General features: G+C 41.8%; 1 protein-coding gene across 6 annotated transcripts in view; it reads right to left on the reverse strand.

Annotated features, from left to right (window-relative positions):
* Positions 1–558: 558 nt before the first annotated feature.
* The window catches only part of BTRC (beta-transducin repeat containing E3 ubiquitin protein ligase), a 119,015-nt gene continuing 96,145 nt past the window's right edge, over positions 559–23,428 (reverse strand). For all 6 annotated transcript variants that reach the window (XM_075108314.1, XM_075108313.1, XM_075108311.1 and 3 more), the window contains 10 exons: positions 20,111–20,297; positions 15,555–15,651; positions 14,553–14,690; positions 13,959–14,077; positions 11,354–11,603; positions 10,547–10,665; positions 6,175–6,285; positions 5,489–5,567; positions 1,907–2,100; positions 559–903 (listed from right to left, as the gene is read on the reverse strand). In XM_075108314.1, the coding sequence (XP_074964415.1) occupies positions 1,939–2,100; positions 5,489–5,567; positions 6,175–6,285; positions 10,547–10,665; positions 11,354–11,603; positions 13,959–14,077; positions 14,553–14,690; positions 15,555–15,651; positions 20,111–20,297 (1,262 nt within the window). In that variant the 3' untranslated portion in view covers positions 559–903; positions 1,907–1,938. The remainder of the gene's footprint in view (positions 904–1,906; positions 2,101–5,488; positions 5,568–6,174; positions 6,286–10,546; positions 10,666–11,353; positions 11,604–13,958; positions 14,078–14,552; positions 14,691–15,554; positions 15,652–20,110; positions 20,298–23,428) is intronic.

The raw sequence follows: 23,428 nt of genomic DNA on the forward strand, positions 1-23,428 counted from the left end.
CATTGCCTTCAGGGAGAAGAGCAGGAGGAAGATGGTACGGATAATCCCTTTGCTAGTGAAATACTGCTCTGGGCCATTGTTTCACCTGGGGTGGGGGTGGACAGGATCTCAGCCCCAGTCCATCATGCTTGGGACTTTGGCAGAAAAGGGTTTAACTTTTCATTGACTAGCATTCCCCAGCCAAGCACATGTTAAGGGAGACTACAATACACATCCAGCTTCCAAAGGGTTAGCAGAGCAGGCAGGAGAGGAAAGAGATGGATTTGGCTCATAATAGTCAAATTTCAAGGGTCCTTTCTCCACAAAAAATAGGTCTGCAGTCAGAACAGCCGAAAGCCGCAGGGAAGTCAGGGGAAGCGGGGGCTGGTCTGGCTGTTATAAGTGTTTCTGTTGCTCTTCAAAGCTGAATGCTTTTTCAAAGGCCTAGCAATGGATATTGATTTCAGTCTGAGAGTAGCAGCCTTGTTCCCACCCACCCTCCCACCCACCCTGAAGTGACTCTCTCAGCAGGGTGCACTGTGGCTATAAGTCTTCTGCTTAACAGCAAAGCAACACATTCTGGCAACATCTTAAATATATTCATAGGACATCTGTGACTGGGTTTGGAGCGGAACCAAAAAGGGAAAAGGGAAGAGGAGTGAACAGGAAGAGGGGGACAAGGGAGGAAAGGGATGGGAAGGTTTAAAAATGTTAACTGTTCATGAAAGATAAAAGTCATCTTCTGATATAGCAGCACTTTAGCAGTCAGCCGCGCTGAGTAGACCCTGTCTGAGATCAACCGCATGCCAACTTTGTTCCAGAAACAAGTCTGAGAGCCTCTCTCTTCAGCAAGTATTGGTTAGGTGGATAGTTCTTTTGTCCTGGCATTGGCAGATAATTTAAATACTGCAGCTTAAATGAGTCCTGGGAACAAAAAACAGAACAAACCAAACAAACCCCATTTGTACTAAACCTTTTACCGATTTAAAAGAACATCTGATTGACCAGAGTGTTTGAGAAAATGAAGATGGCTGATCTGACAGCTCTGGAGCATCACTGTATATTTGCCAATCAATCAGGATACAGGATGTGCCCTATGACAGAGCATTTTCTTGGGGAAAATGTCACTGTGGACACCCCTCTGCAGAAGCCTGGCAGCTCTTCTACCATTTTTCCAAACTACTAACAGTAATGGTGCATGTACCCACCAAAGTGGGCAATCTTGCTATCTCACTCCACTCATATACATCAAATCCACTCTACAACTGACCCAAATATATGAAATATTATGTCTTCCCCACACTGTGTTAGCCAAGACAAAAGGGCAAGATGATGAGAAAACCATCCAGGCTCTGACACAGACAATTTAACACCCATGCTGTGTTAGAGAGAACGAGGGTTAGGCCCTACCAGTAAATGATTTTGCACATTGATGAAGCTCGATTTAATTTGCCTGGGCTTGTGCCTCAGTGTCTCCTCCTCTAGCCAAACTGTTCTCATGAATCAGCTTGCTGCAGAGCGAGAATGGTCACTTCAGAGGGACGGAATAAAGCTGATGCTTCTTGGCAAAACTCTCCTGCCTGGAGACAACTGCCCAGGGTCAGGCCATCTGCATCCCCTTGTTAGGCAGCAGCTGCTCTATTCAGTCTGCAGAAACCCTCTTCCTTCTGGACAGCAGCGATAGCTGATTTAATTATTGATGATGATGGACAGAGGAGGAGGAGTTCTTCAGGAGAACTCACAGGCACCGCATGCCACAAATCCTAAAATAAAGTCCCTATCCTAAGGTACCAAAACCATTCCTGCCCTTCTACAGGACACTGTAATTACTGTCCTACCAAGATGAGAAATACTGATAGACCCAGCTAGTTATTCCAGTAGCATGCACCTTTGAGCCTCTTTTTAATTTTTTAAATTTTTTCTTTACCTGTGCGAGTGTGAGGTACAGTGTAGTGTTATTTATCTTGAGATGTAGGTGTACGTTCTGGACGGGGAACGAGTGGATTCTGCTTGGGCAGCTGGGTCATTCAGAAAATCCCAGATGAGGATGGTGTCATCATGTGAGCTGCTAACGATCTGGAACTCATCAAACTGAAGTCGAAAGACTCTTCCAGAATGCTCCTAAATGCAAGTGGGAGACACAGCATGTTACTTCACAAACTTGCTGGCACCTGGGATGGAGCCAGGAAAATGAACTTGGGCTTGGATTCTAGTGTTATATTAATTTCTCAGTAAACCTCACATGGCACACTGTGCATCACCAACACAGAGCATAAATTAAACCCTCTTTCAGTGAAAAGGGTATGCTATATCTGAGTACTGGGCTCACAGGAAGTTTACATTACAGTTATCCCATTACTCCTTAAATCCCAATATTAGCCACGCACTATGTGGAACAAACCAAGCTCCCTCCACCACACAATTCAGTCTGGCAATGTGGATAGGAGCACTGTCTTTCTTGTTCATGGTGAAACTCTTTCCCAAAATCACAGCATCCCCAGATGCAGTAGGTTACCGGGGCAGAGATGAAAACTTTGCATTCAAGACTTCGCACCACTTCAACTGCTGAAGAGGAAAGAGCTTAATATTGGAGGACTCCAAGGAGCCTGTTGTAAAGTCCAGTGACACAGTAATAATTCCTCTTAAGCAGTTCTAAAAATATGAACTAGAAAGGGCATTCTTTATAGGCAGTTTGCATTCTGCTCTGAGGCTGAGTGGAAACGGCATGACAATTTGGCAAGAGTTCAGACTGTAATTAACAGGAGGTAATGGCAAGATCCTGGATATCAGAGAGCAAATTCAGTATGCTTTTCCTTTTGTGTTGCCTATTTTTTCTTGGTACTTACACTGCTGCAAGAGTGAGCAGTGGCATCCTCAGTCAGAAGGGAACAGAAACAATGCAAGTAGAGTGACCCCTAACTCTTCTGTTAACAAATATTTCTTTTTAGAGCTCACATGCTATAAGGGGTCTAGGGTCAGGAAAAAAACATGCTTTAAAATATTTTAGTACTGCAAGTACAGTTTCTCAAATATTTCGTCAAAAGAGAATTGTTAGCTACTAAGTGGGAAGCCTCTGTCTTATGGCACAGGACTACAAAAATACAGCTCTCTTTGCAAACCACAACAGCTGTTTTAAAGTGAAACTCTGCATTTTTAAATTAAAATTAACTGAAAATACACACACACAAAAGTCAGATTCTATTTTCAAGAGAAATTTTAAAAAAGGTCCAGTCATTGGAACCTTTCTGATCCTCTAACCTTAACTCAAATTTGTCTTAAAAACACTTTATGGGTTTCTGTCTTCCCACCTATTCCAAAGAGAAATGTTCTTCCAAAGCCTGCGTTGTAGCAGTGAAGTAAGTGAAGTTCTTGCTAAAAAATATCACTACAGCAGTCATATTCACCAAGGGACTGCTCACAGAGATGCTGAGAGAAAGAGAGGTTCTTCCAAATCCTGTTTCCAAAACTCCCAGTTTTTCCCAGTCACTGTAGGCTAAATAAGGCTGCCCTAGAAGTTCCACACAGCACCTGCCCTTTGCTGTTGCAGTGGCAATAAGCAGACTGCACACCCTCAGCTGAGGCCACAAGGACTTGAACCTCTTAAGGAAAGCTGAACTTGTGTGCTTATTCTGTGCCTGGAAAGCTTCTGTCAAATACATGTGGCTGCTGTTCCAGCTAACGGAAGACAAAACTGGAAGGGACCTGGCATGCAGCGAGCATTTGTTATCTGTGCACTTTCCTCCTACTGTTTGAAAATTGAACACGAGCAGCAGGAGACTCACGATGTTCATTGTGCAGCCAGGTTTAATTTTGGAGGCCGAGGGAAGAGAAAAAAAAACCAAACAAACCATGGGTAAGCGGGTATAAGGACGCCCTGTTGTCATAAAGATGAAAAGTCCTAAAAGCACCACATCAGCCTTCCCTGCCCCCCTTCTTCTGGCCCCCTCCAATGCTATCAAATGGGGATTTATGAGTATCCATGTGTTGAGGTTCCTACAGTGTTTCCATCCCACCGCTTCTGATTTATAATACAATTAGCTGGGGCACTTTGGCTGTCCACTGCTGGAAAATGCAGAGGAAATCACACCAGTTAAATTAAGTCTACAGGTTACTAGGCACACATTTGTCTCAGGCTGGAGCAGGAACACTGCTAATACCAAGTCGAAGTCTTAGATTCTCAGGATATGTGCTCATGAGCACAGAGTTGTTTCACAGTTTGCAACTGGGTGGCTGATGACAAAGGGTTTTTTTGGATTTCAGCCATGAAACTATTTGCAGTTCTGTTTGGCTAACAAGAAGGTTTTCCAACATAGTACCTGCAGGCATCCAAGGCTCTCACAGACTCTTACTCTGCAGCTTATGGTCCAAATACACGTTTGGAAAAGAGTTAGCATGGCTTAATCATCTACTGCCTGTCAGCTGAGTCACAGTAATCCTCACAGCCTGCACCAAATGTGAAGTAAAGTAGTTTAGCGAAATCTACAGCAAAACACTAGCAATTCAGGTGGCCAATGGGGGTGTGTGCAGAAGGTCAGCTAGTGCAGCTCAACTGGTAACCACACTTCTAGAGAATCAGACGGCCTTGGTGTGATCTTGGTTTAGAGCACAGGCTACAGTCACATGCCACAGCAGGAAAAGGTCTAACACACCAACTCCAACACTGCCCAAATATTTCTTATCTAAAAAATAAATAAATTTAGTCCTTCCTCTTCAAGGAGAATTTGGTACTAGATTGAAATCTTCCTTTATCCCAAGGGCAAGTGCTGTCAGAGCAGCAACAATACAAGTATTTGGGGGTGAATGTGATGGAGGAATGTTTCTAGGAACCTTCCCCACAGACTTGGCTGTACTGCCGTTTTTCTCACAACCTTCCCATATTATTCTAAGACCAGTGCAGAGCCACTGTTAAGCATGACTGTAAATGCTGTTAACGCTCACACAGTGACGTTTTAACCACACCACCATCAGACCTGCGCTAAGTATCAAGGGACAGCATGAGAGTAGCAGTTCCTGTTTAAGGATGATGCAATTTCATTGTCTCTTCCAGTCCTTACCTTCTCTTTTCTTGAACACCCAAAAGCCAGTTAAAAGCAATTACAAGGGTGTTTCTGTTCTTGTTCCTCAAGTTTGGAATGTACTACTTTGCTTTAAGAAATTTCATGTCAAAAATTCAGACAACGTACTACTACATCATTAGGTAAACACAGGTTAAAGTAAACCCACTGGCACATGGATTCCAGTACAGACAAGTCTCAAAAATTGATTTAGTTATTAACTTCAAATCACAGAACAAAACTGTTAAAAAGTGAAGGAAACATCCACAGGTTCTAATTTTTAATGCTTTACAGTTTGCAATATTAAAAAAAGGTTAGAGACCCATAGAAGCCAGACCCCTAGAAATGACTTCTAGATCCTGCAGACTGGGGCTTCTTGGGATTTCATGGCTCAAGATAGTCTTGAACAAGCACACTTTTCTGCCCCCTCCACCACCCCTACCAAAAGCTCTTACCACAAGGGTTCGCAAGCAGAGGGTCCCTGCTGGAGCACGGGGGTCCAAAGCAGCCACAAGATCCCATACTTTAATTTTCCTAGTAGTGAAAAAATAGACAAACACCATGGCTCTGTTGAAGGGAAAAGAGCAAGTGCTCACAGAAAAATATTAACTCTTAGTACAGCTTAGCTAATACACCAGTTCAAGGAAAATTACAGCAGTTGTTCTGCGCTTGAGACTTGGTTCTTGCATTTTCCCTTTGTAAAGCTTAAAGAGCTTAATGGGAGAAAAAAATATGCTGTCAACAAAGTAAACCACCTAAAAAGCAGGTGGTAATATCTAATAGAAACACATGGGAGCACGGACACCTAGTCTGTAACAGCAAATGGTCCAGAAGACATAACGACAGATGGTAAAGCTCATTCTTACCAGTGATTCAGCTAGAAGAGGTTTCAGGTAGAGTTGGTCTGATATTCTTAAAAGCTAAAGAACTGGACCACACACATCAGGTCACACTGACTTACTTCTAAAGATGAAAAAAAGGTATACTTTGTAGCATGGTCCTTGTTTACTGGCCATGAAAAGGTCCTCTTGGTGTGACAGACTGGGAGTCTAATATTTATAATGAAAATACAGCAAAGTGGGATGTGAGACACTGAGAGAGACAGGAAGATACAAGGTATTGACTACAGTGACAGCCTCACCCATCATATGCCCCGCTGACTATCCTCTTGTTATCAAAGCGTATGCATCTCACCAACTCTTCATGGCCTTCCAGTACTCGTAAACATGCCCCACACTCAATATCCCACAGCCTGAAAGAGAGTAGAAAGAAGCACTAAGAATTTTTGAATATTTGATCATTGCAATGAAATATTTTGTCTTTGCTTGTAGTTAATGGAAACTTGGAAGTAAAGCTCATGATGAAACAACAAAGAACAAACAAACTACATTCATCACTCTTTTCCTGCTGTTAAACGGATGCATGCTTCTCAACATGACCCTGTTATGATACAGTATCACATGGGAAATGAGTCAGAGATCCAAAAATTTTAAGACTGGTTGTGTCTAATATCTATTGCTCTAGTAACAGAGGGCATCTCCCAGTTATCTTCACAGTAAGCCTCATAACTTTATTTTACTGAAGTTGATTTTTCATAAAAGTATCCTGCCTTGATTTTAAGACGTTAAGAGAGGGAGACTTACCAATCCCCTTGTCAGCTTGTTCCAACTGCTAGGATCACCTTCACAGGGCATGTGCCCCCTTCTGTTCCCCTACATGCCTATTTCTGATTTGGAGACTGCCATCAGTCAAATTAAGACACCAATACAGTGGTGAAAGGTAAAAGAATTAACAAGCCCTTTTATTTGCCATTTCTCCCACTGAAGGTATGTTAAACATCTAGGCACCTTATACATAAGCTAAAACGGGCACTCTATGTTTACTATTTTGTTATTAATTTTCTTCTTGCTCTCAAATTATTCCTATGGCTCTCTGCTAGCTGTTTCTAATAATCCAATACTATAAAAAAGTTCTGGCACCAAAACCAGTACACATTGTCCCAGTAAGAGACCCAGCAATGTGTTATTTTCTCAACTGTAAATATCCCAGAGTTTTGGGCTTTGTGAAGTATTTTTAGCATGGAGAATAAACATTAATTTTTACACTTACTCATGACCTTGAAAAACACTTAAGAAATGCTTGAAACAGTTATGAAGTAAGCTTATTTGCTTTCCATATTTTGTCAGCTCTTTGACACAACTCCCAATTACCATGGATAAAGAAAGATTATTTGCCTACAAGAACCGAAATTCTTTGTCATGTATTGTCTAGAGGTGTTCCACCTCTGGCTAAGACACGCTCTCCTCATACAGTAATCTTTTAATAGCAGTATCTGCTGCAGCTCCCTAACACACAGCTAAAAGAAAGCAGCCACAAAGGTTCTTAAATGCTCATTCAATTAGCATTCAGACTGACATGAACTTCAAAATAGTGAGAAATATGGGTGGTTCAGGGAATTTCTCTGGGTGACACATCTCGAAACAGCACAGCTGCTGAGGGGTCAGGTCACTTTTCCTTGAGAGACAGACAAAGAAAGAGACAAATTGTCCCCACATATTTTACTCCTGAGGTCCCCCAGGGAATAATCCAGATCCAGTGGATGTGTGCCCAAGGTTGGTGGATAATGATTGCAGCTGTCCTGCCACGACAAGCTGCTCTCACTTTAGACAAGAGAGGAATGAACAGAACTCTTTTGTCACTGTAGAACTGGAAAAGGATTTGTCTATGCACACGTTTGAGGCCAACAAGGAGCAGAAGGTGATTCTTTGATCTGTGAAGTTGATCTTTCAGGAATCTGTGAAGATCATAACAGTTTTCACATGAGTACCAGTACACCAGTCAAGGTCAGAGCAAGCAGCTCCATGGCAGAGGTCAGCCAAAGGCACTCTGGCTGGTCAAAGAGCATTAAGTCTCTCAAGGACTGTAAACAGGATGGACAATGCCAGAAATGAACTGGTGCAGAAAGGTTTGAAGAGCAATCTTGTGCCAGGAACTTTTGTGCCATTTGTTTCCATTCCTTGCCATCAATCCTGAGATTGCCAGCAGCTCTGGGAGGCTGCATCACACTAATTCAGGTCTGTATTTTCAGTCCCAGCTTGAGGCTTTACCTGAATCTGAATGGGATTAGATGTTCATGTCCCTAGCCATGTGGGGAATGGGCCTTCATGTACGAAAGGGACAACTGCTATATAAGAGCAGAATCTCCTAGCCGAATAGGTGCCAAGGGCACCTCCCAGATTTAATAACCTTCTCAAATTTCTACTTCTTTAAATAGTCAAAGGACCAAATAGTAGGAGAACTACTCTTAAGGCTTAAGAACTAACTAAAAAAATTCACTACAAAGCATATGCAGTCAAAAAAAACCTGCTGCTCTTCCTTCCTATAGCTTTGGGCGAACCTCTGGAAGTAGAGATAAAGGCTGCAGTTATCTCAGCCTTTAATTCAGTGGAAGTCCTGGCAGAGCTGGAAGATGTACAGAAGGCAGGTGAGCCTAAATCCCCGTATCCTAGAGAGAATGCTCTTGTCTGAAGTCCTGTATCAGATCCCTATGTGTGCACACACTGGAGGTTGAATACACACATGCAAATCAACCACTCTTTTAAAAATTAACTGAAGATTATATAGTCTGATTCTATTTTCTTGCTCTGAATTTTCTCTTTCTTTTCATTTTTTTCTATACCACACTTGTCTGTAGCAATTAAGAACTTTGGCCCTAGAGGCTAAAATACTGAAGTGATTGGACTAAACTTGAGGGACTTGTTCCTACCAGACAGAAATCCGCACAGTGATAGCGATGCCTATGTAGCTGTCTCCTTTTACGCTGGTGAAATTCTGGCCTAAACCAAAATCTAAATAGCTTTTATACATGGGGTCTTCTTACAGAAGAAAGACACCAATTTCTCAGCAACTTCACACGTCCTCACGTTTGCAGTTGCAAAACTAGACATCACAGAGTCATTTTTCGAAAAAAGTTTCCCAGCAACTGAGGAACAATGAACTTCAAATTCTGTATCAGGAGGCAGCCTCTACTAAAGGCCAACACACAACATCTGGCATTTTACAGTGGATTAAAATAAAACATACAAAGCACCAAGCTACCCACAAAGATGACTTAGTAACCTGCCCTTTCTTAATCACCCTTCCACTGACTTGTGACCTCTGCTAATGGCTGGGAGAAAATGATGTGACCAGGTAAGTCTTGTGCCTTGCCCACACAGCTGCCAAACTTGGCTTCCATTAAGATTCACTGCCAACATTCCTGAAATTCTAGCACAATTTATCTGTCAGGTAGGGATTTTGTCCAATGTAAGCACAAAAGTGACTGTATTCATCTTTAGTGCTATCACTATCTTGACATGTATTTTTATTAGCATTGCAAGTCATATTTTAGATCCTTCCCTAACTCCTGTAACATTTAACTATTTGCCCAACTATTTAACTATAAGACCAAGTTTCACAGTACAATTGCAGGTTATTTTTTTTTCTATTTGGAGTGCAGGAGTTCTCACCATGTATAAATCATGTTAATCTTATGCAAAGTCTGTAGCAGTTCTTCACCTGATTAAGAGACAGAAGTTCCAGCTCTCTTGGTCATGCTCTCAGACAGCCCTACGCTAAAATCTGGCACAACGACCTGGTGATGTCAGCCAAAGGACCACCATTTTCCTACGGAATGTGAAGCATGGAGAGGCAGCATGTTGCAAGCGAAGTCCATAGGCAAACAGTAGCATGAATCGTTCCCACTGAGGAGAAATTATTACTGACATGTAAAAGCAAAGGGTTTCTGCTTACACTATCCAGCTTTCAAGTTTTATCAGAAGGCAGAAAAAACAAAGACAAAGACAAAAGGGAGGTTGCTCTTACTCTTGTTTGCACAACAGAGCCGTTCCCCTATGTCACGTACACTGCTATTCAAGCTTGCTCCATACACCCGAGATTAGTGGGACAACCCTCTGCCAGCAGCTGCAGGATGTAGGGAGAAATCCTGACACGATACCAGGAGGAGTTAAATCTCAGATTGCAGCCAGGGCAGCTGGAGAAGTGCAAAAGGCAGCAAACTGAACTTCATGCTCTAAACCAGCTGTTCCAAACTTAACCAGGTGCCAAGTACCACAAGAAGAGTTTGGCGAGAGTCCAGGAGGATTTCTGCAGAGGATTAAATGCCTCTTACTGCAAATCTGACCCCTTTAACTAGACACATAGCCCAATTAAAATATTGCAAGAGGACATCATAGGAAGTGGTACTTGCCAGCTCCTTCATACACCAGAATTGTCAGAGCAATGCAACTTGTGGATTAGTATGGGACTCTTGAGATAGAGAGGATGAAAGACAACACAGTAAAGCAGGCTTCTACTATCTCTTTCCAGTAGTTCCCAATGTTCTATACCAAAGAAAGCATATTTCAAAGACGACAAGGGTACAGAGCATTTGCGTTGCCTAACCTCTGCACATCCCAGGCAATCAGAGACAATGTGCTTGCACAGAACTCTGGAACGGGGAGTGTGTCTCTCACCTGATAGTATTATCTGAAGAGCCGCTCACTACTAGCCTGTCTCTGTACTGCAGACATGCAATGCCTCGTTTGTGGCCATTTAAGGTGCGCACAAATTCGCAGGTACTAGTGTTCCATACCTGTGACAGGAAGTGGGGAGGGAACCACACAGAGACAAAATTATTAAGAAGAGACTAACAAAAGCCGGTATCTGTACGATATACAGGTCCATCCAGAATGCTCTTAATTGAAGATGCCATCATTAACACCAGGAAAATTACCCCTCCAATGACTTGTGAATATAGCCTGCAACTGTTAGAAGCTTGGGTCAATGTACACAGAGGATCTTTGCCACACCGTATGAAAATTAGCTTTCAAAATCAGGCTTTAGCACTCTTGGGCTATGATTTAGGCTACACAGGATCTCAATTTTCCTCAGTTTTAATGCCACAGATTGGGATCATAGCAGAACGCTTAAGTGACTCCTATCCACTCACTTTCATGTTTGCCCCCATGCTGCCCTCTGACAACTGTTCGAATGACTGACACTGAAACAGATTATGGAAGTGGTCAAGCAAAAAATAACACAGAAAAAAAAGCTCTTCTTCAACTGCATCTGTACCTGGGCCTGATTTGCCATACAGCTCTGTAACCAAGTTGTGCAAGCTCAACAGAGGAGGGACGAGTAGAAATGAGCAGCAGGAAGAGCACTGCTTCTAAAGGAAGATCTGTGTAATAACTGCCAAGGACCATCTTCCCTGTCTGGTCACTGTTCTTAGTTATTAAACACCCCACTGCTGCAAATAACAAGCCCCTGAAACACCTCACCTTTATAGTTCTGTCACCTGATGCTGATACAATGTACTTGTCATCAAAGTCCACTACATTGACGGCAGCTCGGTGCCCTACTAGCACCCTCCTCAGGGTGATGTCTGTGGGTGAAGCCATGTCCCACACAGCAATGGAGCGGTCTTTGGAACATGTCACCATCATGCCATTATTGAAGCGGAGGTGCAGTACTGCTTCACAGTGGTGAATCAGTGTATTCAGCATCTCGCCTGCATTCACGTCCCATACCCTGCAGTTTCAAATTTCAAACCAGAGACAACAGAGTTAAAAAACTATACAGTGGATTTTCTGCAGAGCAAGACAGGAACAGAGAGAGGTAATTGACTCTCTAGCAATATTAGAGAAGCAAACACCAAAGTTATATCTACATCTATTAAATAGTTTATTAAAAGATGCATGATATAAACCTGTTGATTATGCACATATTGAGACAGTCCAGCAGCCAAAAACCCTGCAATGCAGTTAACACCATAAAAATAGTCCAGCCAGTACAAAAAAGCATTCTTTAATTAAGGGAATTTAGTGCTGAGGAAAGTTATGAGATTGATGGCCTTAAAGACTGATTTTCCTGGTTGTGTCAGCTTACCACACACCCCATTTCCAGTCAATGAGTACTTAATCATGACCTGTGGAGAAGCAAGTTCAGTGACAGGTTTAATTTTTGACCTCTCTCACAGGACTATCAACTCAAAGGATAATTAATACAGAAGCAGAAGACAAGATAATGCTTTTCAAACAAATATAAGTAATTGCCACAAGTTGCACCACGAATTCCATTTACCCTGCAGTGCATCTGGTACACAGCTACATTCCAGGAATGTGCTGAATACCCAAATTAAGACAGAGCATTTATGTCAATTTAATGTTATTGGAACCAACTGTTTCAGCTGAAAGGTAATTTAAGATGAAAGTTAGACAAAGGCTTCATACAGAAATGAAGATTTTAAGCCTTAAAAATGTTTCTTTCAGGCTATTCTGTTGGCAAACTTCTTTTACCCACCATAAAGAGATTTATTTTGGCACTCACACACCTATATCCCAGATACACTATGTGAGAGCAGAAAATGGCTGTATCATCAGGCACATCAGACATTGCAGAAGTTAAAACTTTCCTGTGCCAATAAGGCAAGCAGTAAGAAAAGGCAAGATGTGAGAAAGACTTCTAATGTCTTATTTTCTAAGTTATGGAGGCTGAAGTGCATCAACTTATGGACTATAAATGAGAAAGAAAACTGCATTCTGATTACAAAATGCAATGGAGAAAAACCCACAGACTGAAGACCTCAGCCATTAACACGTGAGCAGTTTGCAGACAGGGTTGCCAAACAAAACAGGAGCTGGAGACCTACTGACTTCTTTGGACATGTGCATCCCTGAGATCTCAGAAGCATTAAGAGCCCATCTGTACTGTATATTGGATGAAGCCCCTCTTCCTGGGGAGACCCAAGGATAAAAGTGATGCATCCTACGTGCCTCTGGGGTCTGCACAAACATTTATAGATACAGTGGGAAACAAAGTATTTCTGGGCAAGTAGCCAGTCTCTAATTTGGCCTGCCCGGCCTGATATGGAAGACAATAGTGCTTGGTACAGAAATCAGCCTCTGCTTTTGTGATCTGTTTAGCACAGTGCAGTTTCCACACTGTCTCCGGGCAGGCAGTGTTGCTGAAATTCTGGATTCTTACTAATGATAGGACCCCAAAATCTAGCAGCACCACAAGACTGCATGCGTCACATGCCAGGAACTAAATTTAATGGTTATTAGCTTAACAGTGGTAGTTTACATGCAAGCACGGTGATAATCATGAGGGGCTTGCAGCCATAAGAACACATGCTAATAGCTTCAGAAAAGGCCACTGACACAGCTTTTTGGTGTCTGTATGTTCACTGCACGGCATTGTTTGTACTCTGACAAGAAGAAAATATATAACAACATGGAGAAGACAGACTTGTTCCTTCACATCCAATTTCGTATTGCAATTCACTAACTCATATGTGCCTGTATTTACACTGAAGGTCTTAGGCTCTCTGGGATCCTGTAACTGTCTAGTGGACTTCACATGTGCACAACATGCACCACAAGTGCTGACTTGAGGTGTCCAGCCTTTTGCTGGAGACTGGACGGAAAGCAAGGTTAGAAAGACTGAATGAAAAGAAACATCATGCTGAAATTTAAAGTCACAGGAGATCTAGTCATACATCTTTTGTCAAAATTAACTGACAATGGATGACTAAATCTTCAAACTTGCTTGGAAAACTACAACCAACTTTTCTTAAAAGTTATTCTCAGGGAGAATTTAAAACATACTCAGGGAGTGTCAAAACATGCAAAACCTTGGTGAAATGCCAGATGGCCTTCCTAAGTCATCTTGACCTTGAGTGGCCTTTGCTTAGGTTCTCATTTCTCCTTGACAGCCATTTGCATGGACATCTGATAAACAAGGACAGTACACTCCTGAACAAATATGCTGAACTACTTCACGGAACCGACTGAAAAGCACACATTTAAGAAAAGGTCATTTCAGCAGCTAAGCAAGGCTAAAATCTTAGAGGCAAACAGAAAGCTCCAAATCACGAGCACAGACCTGACTGTTGAGTCCGAAGATCCAGTAATGATCACCCGTTCATCGTACTGGAGGCACAGGACAGAACCCGTGTGACCGGTGAGAATTCGCTTGCATTCCAATGTATTCTTATCCCAGATCTAAGACAGCAAACATTCAAGACCAGACAGCTCAGTAAGATTTTAATCTTTCAGCACTTACTGGTTTCACTGGTCTGTTTTTTACTACAACACATCATCCATAGTGCAGTTAGAACACCTTTAGTGGCATCTGTAGAGTCTTCTACAGGCTCTTTGGTGCAACACATTAACATCTTTGATATTACTGGCTTTACTATGAACATTGATTTTACCCTTCTCATCAGGGTACAGGGCACAGTAATTACATCCCCTGTAATTACTGATGGACAAACACTCTGCTAGCAAAGTCTGTGTAAGAAAACAGGGTCTCTCTTGCCAGATAAAAGAGGCATACATGCTGTGCAGGTGTGAGGTGGGGGAAGGAGAAGGCTAGGTTACTAACCAGAGATAGAGTAGGTGTCATTGAAATTAGGACACTATTATTTATGGCATAGACACTGCATGCCATTAGTATGCCCTTTTGGAGCATTCTTACCTTAATAGTATTGTCTCGTAGGCCACTTACTATCTTCTGATCATCATACTGTAAACAATAAACCCCTTTGCTTGTCTCACTTCGGCAGTGGATCCTCTGTAAACTGTGCCTTCCACACCGCCAGTTTGACTCTATTGTCTTGAGGAGAGACAGGAGACAACAGAGAGGTAAAAAGCACAGAACTATCTCCCCATTTTTTGGTTGTTTGAGAAGACAACAGATACTTTTCTTCACGCTTTTTCCTGCAGTCAGGCCCGTGCAATGACATAACTGCCTTCTAGAAGTAGTAACACAAATAACAAAACCAATTAAATGGACACAAGCCTGGAAAAAATATCGTGGCTGAACTTGTCTGTGTTATCTGGAATGGTGAGGGAAAAGTGACCTAAAAGCTTTTTTTCTGTCTCTAACCTTTAACCCCTGTGACTCAACAACTAAACAACTGAAGACAAAGTCTCATTGGAGCTCTAGGGAAGTGCTTGTACAAACTTGTCACAACAGTGCCTGAGCACCGCTTTTGCCATTAGGAAGCTAGCAGAACATGGCATTTTGCTCACACTAGATAGATACAAGGCAACCATCCTCAGTTGCTTCCTGCTTCCCTGTGTCTTAGGATTGCAGTCTTTAGCAACGCACTTTCTCCTTACAGAGCCCCGTAACATCTTATTAGGTCTCATCTGCACTTGGTAGAGTAAACTACTGTGGAACAGAGAAAATCAAGATGGTATGGTGTTGCTGTGACACCTGACGTGCAAGGTGTAGAGACTCCACCTGCAAACAGCTCACTGAACAACCCAACTCACCCTCTGTCTAAAGGAGCAGCAAAGCTTGGGACCTTATATAACTATCCCAGATCTACAAACTCTGGACAAAGATGGATACGTCAGGTTTAATGAAATATTTAATCAGAATGAAATGTTCTCAGAATTTCAACGTCATGAATAAATCAGGGAGAATTAAAAAGCCCAAACAACATCACCGCATCTGGAAGTTGTTTCTTACCTCTATGTCCTGTATAATTTTGGGATAAAGTGCTCTGTAGAAGGAGTTGGGTGGTGCAGTCCCATCAGGAGGTTTATTTTTAAATAGATATTGTCCCCTGGAAGACAAAGAACACTCCCATTGAACACAAATCATGTTTCAGCATTTTGGAGAAAGGTCCTCCTGGCATTTCACAAATGGGTAATCACTGTTGAAAAGCACAGACAGATTCATATTCAAACTTAATTTACTCAGTAAGACGGGGTGGTTCCTTGTTTGTTCGGCCTGCAACATGTCAGTGTTGCATTTTGACATTGAAATACTCACGAAAAATCTGTGCCTACTCACTCGGGGAAGGGAAATATATTATCTATTACGGACATGAGTCCATTCAACTCAACAGGAGATGAGAACGGTTCATGCCCGCAATACACATACCCATATCAGAGGTCACCTTTATTTTAAAGTGTACAAATAGAATGAAAGAAGCCAAGGTACCCTCAAACTCACCGTTCATTCAAGGCTAGCTTTTATCTGCATTAGCAGGAACATATCGGTTTTGGTACGTGGACATTTTATTACCACTACTATATTTTGGTAAGCAACACTTCATCTGTGGGGCCTCCCTCAATTCAACACTGATTTGGAATACTCATGTCCCAAGCTAGGTTTTTGCTACAAAAAAAATCTGTAAACGGCAATCACTACCTACTGTGTAAAAAACTTTAATTTCTCATCCTGAAGTTAAGAAGCCACCATACACGGTGTGGAAGCTAGTAAACCCCACCATGGGCGTACTAACTGCTGTTCTGCCTGGCAACATGCCTCACAAAACGGAGAGAGGCACAAATGCCTCCGAGTGTAATCCTGGCATCAGAGGCACAGAGTTTACACTGGGCCAGCTCTCCACTTCTCCCTCCCCTGCTCCATTATGGCATAATTAATTGTTCAATACTTCCTTTCACATTTCTTTCTTGTCCCTTCCATACAGCATACCTTGAAATTCATTTGAGAGACTACATTAGCTGCCCTGATGTACTTGAACTAGGGAAATCACAACAATGAACTGAAACTTTTAGGTTAGAAGGCAGTAGCAAATTATAGGACTGAACAAACAAAATAACAAATGCTTAAGATAAGAACTTCTGATAATTCTTTAAATAAAGTACTTCAAGTACGACTTGAGAGAAAGGTGCTTTCCACTTTGGACAGAGCAGTCATCTGAGTCTTCAAATACAGTGACCAGCAGCCACTCATATGGGGACAAACACATGTGAAGAAGTGACACATGGATGCAGCAAAACCACTAACTAGATGGTTGCCTATTTACTGTGACCCAGTCTGGAAGTACATACAAGAAAATTAAAATTACTGGCCCAGGGAGACAAAAAAATCCTTTGGAGATACAAAGAATACCTTGGGTACATCCTAGAAGACTTGGGGTAGGTCTACAACAATCTGTATACAAGCCTATGTGCCTGAAAACCTGTCTATTGTTTCCAACTTTACTAGCTGATCTAATACAAGGTCGTGCTGCTACCTATAAGCCCTGTCTTGCTGCATGTAGAGTCAGCTGTTTACAGCTCAGCTGAAGGATTGCTTGGAATTTCCACGGCATCCCAGTGGCTGTAGTGCTGTGGCTCTGGGATAAAAGGAACTATTGTTTGCAGGTTTTGATGACTGGCCAATTCAATCAAGTATTCAGATGGACACAATTGTGCCCAGATTTTGGGCTTCTGGTTTTTATTTCTCTAAATCTGTGTAACCCTTACTGCTTCCTGACAAGCTGTAAGTGAAAGCTACCATGCTGCGGGACTGGGTGTTTCTGTTATAAACCACGAGCTGAGATCGCTGAAATCAGACAGCCCCCATGCGAAGTGAGGAGCTGTAAGCAAACACCACCAGTCATCTATCATTCTGAACTGTCCAGTTAGTCACTTCCTTGTGCCATGCACAGTGATAGCGTTGATTACAAGCTATAAAGCTCTATCTGGCAGAAATGCAATTACACTGGATATTTCTTGTCTGCCTCTCTTAACAACCCCACCATGCCTGCAGTTGTATCTTTTAGAGCTAATCAGAGGACAATCTGAAAGACAGGGCACAACTTGCTCCTGTTGTGTCAAAGCAACCTCCAGGACACAGTGTAAACCTGAAGAAGAGGTGCAGTAACAGGGTGTGACTGTCCTTTGAGATGAGAAGCAGGATTTTGCAACTCTTTTTTTGAAATGTCATGTGTCTGTATGACTGGTAATTGATGCTAATGTTACTTCTAAAATCTGGAGGGAGCAACTTGAGAACTATTAGCTATGACCTCTGACGAGATGTAGAAAACAGGTAAAGTTCCACAGAACAGGAAAAAGACAAATGTAACTCTTGTATTTTAAAAAAGGGGAAGAAGGTCCACCAAGGAAACTGGGGACCATCCAACTCAACTTTGACAGCTTAGCAGTTCTAGAGCACACGGTCAATCAATGAGTGCCTAGAAGATGACATCGTGACAAACAACAGGCAGCACTGATCAATCAGAATACACCATGTCAAACTGACCTAATTTCTTCTCCCGGGCTATTCTCATGACTTCACAAGAGAAGTATGATCTTGGAAGAGCTCAGGGTGGACACACAAATGGCTGGAAAGGACATTTTACCGATGGCACACAGTCAAACAGGATGGCAATTGTGATCTTGTATGGAGTCTGTCCTAGATGTGTCATTATTGAGCATTTTCATTAATGACAAAGAATGGGACAGGGAGTGCATTTACTACCTGGCCAATGACACTAAAGCTGGGAGAAGCCACAAGCACTTTGGAGGACAAGATTAAACTCATAATGCTCCCGACAAAATGGAGAAATACCAAGCAATAAATAGAATCTAATTCAATAAGGACAAGTGCCAAGTTCACCACTGAGTAACAACATAAGTATACAACATAAGGAATAATCACCAAGTAGAACTTCCACAGAAAGGGTAATTTATTTGATAACAGTATTATATCACTGTTTAAAACAAAAGCTGATGTTCTACTGGAAAGCGTAAAATGGAGAGTCCTCCACATGGCATGGAAAGCAATGCTTCCCACACCACCAAACTCTGGTGATGCCTTGGCAGAATTAAGACACCCAGCTGATGACACCATCCTCCAAGAATGCAGCAGAGTAATTGGCGAGGGTCTAAACAGAGAAAACCAACAAAGACAACAGGGCAAGACAACACAGGATTATGGTTGGTTAGTGCATCCAAAATGGAGGAAACATGATCGTCTTCCAACATGGAAAAGATTATTGCAAAAAGGAGAACAAGAAACTGTCATGTGTGTCCACGTGGGCTAAATATAACATGCCAAACTGTAGCTAGGAAGAGTGTCTAGATTTTAGGAAAAGCTTTCTAACACTAAAGTTAGTGAAACAGTGGAATTCCTTGCCCAGGCAAGGCCTGGGGAATCTCCATCTGTGAAGGTTTTTAAGAACAAGTTAGACAAACATCTAGGATGACTTAAGAGAAACATAGTTCCGCCTTTGCGAAACAGGAGGCACTAAATAACCTCTCACGGTCCTCTTCGGACTTACGGTGACCTCAACAATACAGAGCAAAAACAGAAGTGCTGGAGAGAACAAGGGACTAAAGGGAATGCAGAAGTTACCACTGCCATGCTTGTGTTTATTTTACACTCTTTATAAACATTACACTATTGGAAGAAGATCAAAATAGTATTTATTTTTAAAGGATCTTTCATAATCCTGATTTACTTGCTTTTACTTCCTGAGACAAACAGTATAACAAAATTCACCATAAAACAGGAGTCTTTGTTTGCAACTCTGTATCTTTTTAATAGCAACCAAAATGCCTGAGCTGTCACTTTTATCTTGTTTATGAAATATTCATACCCAGCTTCCTTTCTGCCAACATCCTAGGGACACCCTTGGAAAAGAAAATTATGTATTAAAGGACATACCCCAGAGAGGGAAAGTTCTAATGAAATGTTAACAGAGCAGCTTCAAACTTGAGTGAGACCCACATTGTAGTAAGGCTATTCCAGATGATTATTAACTAATCTATCTGCATTTCTAAAGTCCCCTATTCTCCGCGGTACCTACCCTCAGCTTCCAGTTTGAAAATTAAACAGATATCTAATAGTGAAAATCTGCTGAGGAAAACAAACAGACCTATCAGGAAACAACTAATTCATAGCACATGCTGCCCCACTGCCACTCCTAAAAAAGCTCTTCTGCTCTGAACTGCTGCCTAGTTTAGTGTTCCCCTGGGGCATACACAGCTTCTTAATTCGAACTGAATGACAGCTGGGCTTAAAAATCTCAGCCTGTATATCTCACTTGTCACAGTGGGATAAGAGCATGATCAGACGAGGAAGGTGAGGAAAAAGCCCCACATTGCCTGCATAGCCAAATGATGCCCTACCTCCCCAACCCGCAAATTTTGATTTAAGCAACTGTCAGGTTTGGAACCAACATGATGTTTCAGGGTGCTAAATAACCCTCTTCAAACACAGTTTGAAACACACAGCACCTACTGGCCTGAATGGGGCCAAAAGAGGTAAAGATGCAGTTTCCTCACCATCCTCTCCTCTCTGACAACCCCCTCCACAGGGAGTCTGTCCTGACCATTCTCTCGATGAGCTTCTTCCACAGCATGCCATCTGACGTCACCCGGTACCATTCCTTGCAGACCAGCTCAGCAGCACACAACGATTTGGCATCCAGGTATGACAGAATGTTCTCAGCAATGTGATCCAATCCTCGCGCTGAGGTAGGAAAAAAAAAATTATTTGCTGGGGAGACACAGATAGTTTAAAACAACTCCCCTTTTAGTACAAAGATACCCTCTCTTTCCATCTCCTCTTCTGCATGCAGAGCTGGACCAAATGCACAGAAGAGCATTTGCGGCTAAGTTCAGGAGTGAACAGCGTTCTCCAACTTCCTTTGGATATAACACAACAAGTCATTAAAAATAATAAAGAATCCAAGAAGTCATTCCAATCTATTTCGATGGGTTTTAGCACTAGGGGGATATTCTATGGATGGCATTTCCAACTCAGCAACGCAGCCCCCAAAATCTCTCTATATTAGGACCATTTCTCATCTCACTGCTACAGCTGTTCTCATGTTCCAACGGCTCAAAAGCTGTTTTTGCTAAAGCAGTAGCTTTTAAATGTAATGAAGAAAAAAATATATATTCCCAATGTGTGCCCTGAAGGGTAGTGGTACCTTTAGACATGGGGGAGGGAAAGATATGCAGATGCACAGGGAAGTCGAGAGGGAAGGAAAGGCTGTGTAAGGAGAAAGTGAAGCAGGTTTACTAGTTTCATTTGTTTTAGTGGGTGGAGGAAAAAACATGCACCAAAATGGTATAATTTGCAAATATTTTCCGGTGAATACCAGGACTGGCTTTGTTTCAACATGGCTGGAGTGAAATGTAAAAGCAATTGCCTGGTTAGCACCAAGCAGCCCAATGTAACATCTGTGTAGCTGGGGGCCAGGGAAGGTTATGCTACATTTCTTAACTGTATGGATGTATATAGTAAAAATGTGCCCTTACCCACTCAAATTTAATCACCAGCAAGACTTCAAGAAAATAAGATGCCTATTAAATGAGATGTTACATAAATACAGCTTCTCTTGGAGGTTGTGTAATTCACAAGTGAGACACACCATCAAGAGATTATCTCACTTCACAGGTAGAATTCCAGAGGCTTTATGAAAGTTGTAGTTTAGACATCACCATCCCTCAGGCATAATGTTCAGACCAACCAAAAAGGAAGCATGGCAGATTGGTATTACATGCATCTTCCCCCGGTTCACATTTGGGACAGTTAAATACATCTTCTCTTGCTTTTAAAACAACAGCCTCAAAGACCAGGCCCTGCTCGTGACAGGGAAAGAAAAAGCAGCAAGTGCATTTTTACAGTCATATGCCTGTGCTTCAGCTAACCCAAATTGGGTGCAATCAGCTGATTCTGATTAGAGTTCATGAGATGCAAAAGGCCCAACCTTTGTTTTTGTTAACTGAAATATCTCAAAATTATCTCCCAATGCATGAAACCAAGAAAATTCAGCATGGCTCCTCCTGATCCTTTCAAACATCCTAAATTTATAATACATTTTGGATAAGACACTCTGCCCAGCATTTTATGCTTCCATTCATATGTACAAAAAGCATGTGAATGATACCATGCACAGCCAGAGAGTGCAGAAAGAGGTTTGACATTTCTTATCTTTATAGATGCAAAATTAAATGTCAACCTGCAAAATAAAAGCATCAGCAGCCTTTATTATGTATTTAATCTGAAAAGATATATAGAGCCACTATGTAAAATTATTTTAAAAAAAAAGAAAAAAGAGTGTTAGTAAGTTTAGATTGACTCTACAGCAATTCGTGGAAAGAGTGATACGATGTTTTAGTGAACTGGAATTTGCAGGAATTCTGCAATTTGGTAGGGCAGATATGGACATTGTGTCCCCCTGCTTCCCCACCCTAACACCTGCAGTCCTGAGCTCTCTCCACTTGGTGGAAATGGCATATTTGCTTTCCCAGTCCGTGTTGCTTCCAGACCCACCAGGATGTTTACAAATGCCTGCCTATGTAGTATCCCCACCAGTGGCTTTTTGTCAGCAGTGTCACAGCAAGAAATTATTTTATACAGGCAACAATCAGTGGCTTTAGCAAGCAGGGCTACATTGCATAAACTGGGCACAGTAATCTTTACCCACAAGTCTGCCTCTGACCCACCTGCCCCTTCCGGATCATCAGTAGCTGCACTTTAGATCTTGCTGCAATACAGTGTTGTAACTACTTCCATGACTGTAAGTCATCCTTTGCCATTGATTCTAGATCCTTGGCAGAGAAGGATACTAATGTTTTGGCATCTCCTCCTCACATTTATAAGTGGATAGGAAGAGCTATTTTGGCCTGGCCGCAAACTTAGTTTTGTTATTTCGTTTCTTTGGAACAGCACAACTCACTGAGACATATAACTAACAATGCATGGCTCCCTTAAAAAAGAGAAATCTCTGCTCACAAAAGTTTTCACTAAATCGATGTGAAACATGATTAGCCCTTCAGCCCTCCATACCAACAAGAATGTTTCAGTTATTTCACACATGAAACCCTTAGAAAAATGACTTTCCTCATAAAAAATGTTAAACAGCTTAGAAATGCTGAGCAGAGACCTTATTTTTCAGAAACAGAACAAAGTTTGTTAAGTACACAGTTAAGCTGCATTTTCAAACAACCTTAATTCTGTTCAAAGTACTGGGAAATGTTCTGAGCCAATTTTACTCTATATTAGTAAAATGTGCTCATGATCTAAAACTACCTTTAATTCTGGTCATTCTTTGGGACAGTGCTAGGAGGACAGAGATAAGATGCCTCATGATTTTGAAGTAGCTTTATTGTTTTATCTACTCAAGGGGGAGAGCAGGAAAGAGAATGAAGGAATAAACTCTCTCCTAGGCAGTTTCTTACCTTCCCCTTTCCAATTCCCCTCATTAGAAACCTGCCTATACTCAGGACATCCTCATCAGACTGCAGAGTCTGCGCCAGTGTAATTCATTGCCATTAATTTTCTCCCTTAGAGCTATATTCACTAGGACATTAGCACTTTGCAAATATGCAAATTGATGCACATACATTATTTAAGCACACAGTTCCCACAACTGTTCAAATACTCACATATTAGCTGCCTGATTCCTACTTGTTCTGCATTCTGAGATAGTAAAATTAGCTGCTTCCTGGGTAACTGTGGAAGGACTACTAACAAATATGGTATGGCTAGGAAATTTTGAATGCCTCTGAAAATATTTAGAACGTTTGCCCAATATTTTCAGGAAAAGGCCTACAGGATGAAATTAAGCAAGTGCAAATGAGATGTGTTGG

The sequence above is a fragment of the Phalacrocorax aristotelis genome, chromosome 12, assembly GCF_949628215.1.
Source record: "Phalacrocorax aristotelis chromosome 12, bGulAri2.1, whole genome shotgun sequence".
NCBI classification, from domain to species: domain Eukaryota; kingdom Metazoa; phylum Chordata; class Aves; order Suliformes; family Phalacrocoracidae; genus Phalacrocorax; species Phalacrocorax aristotelis.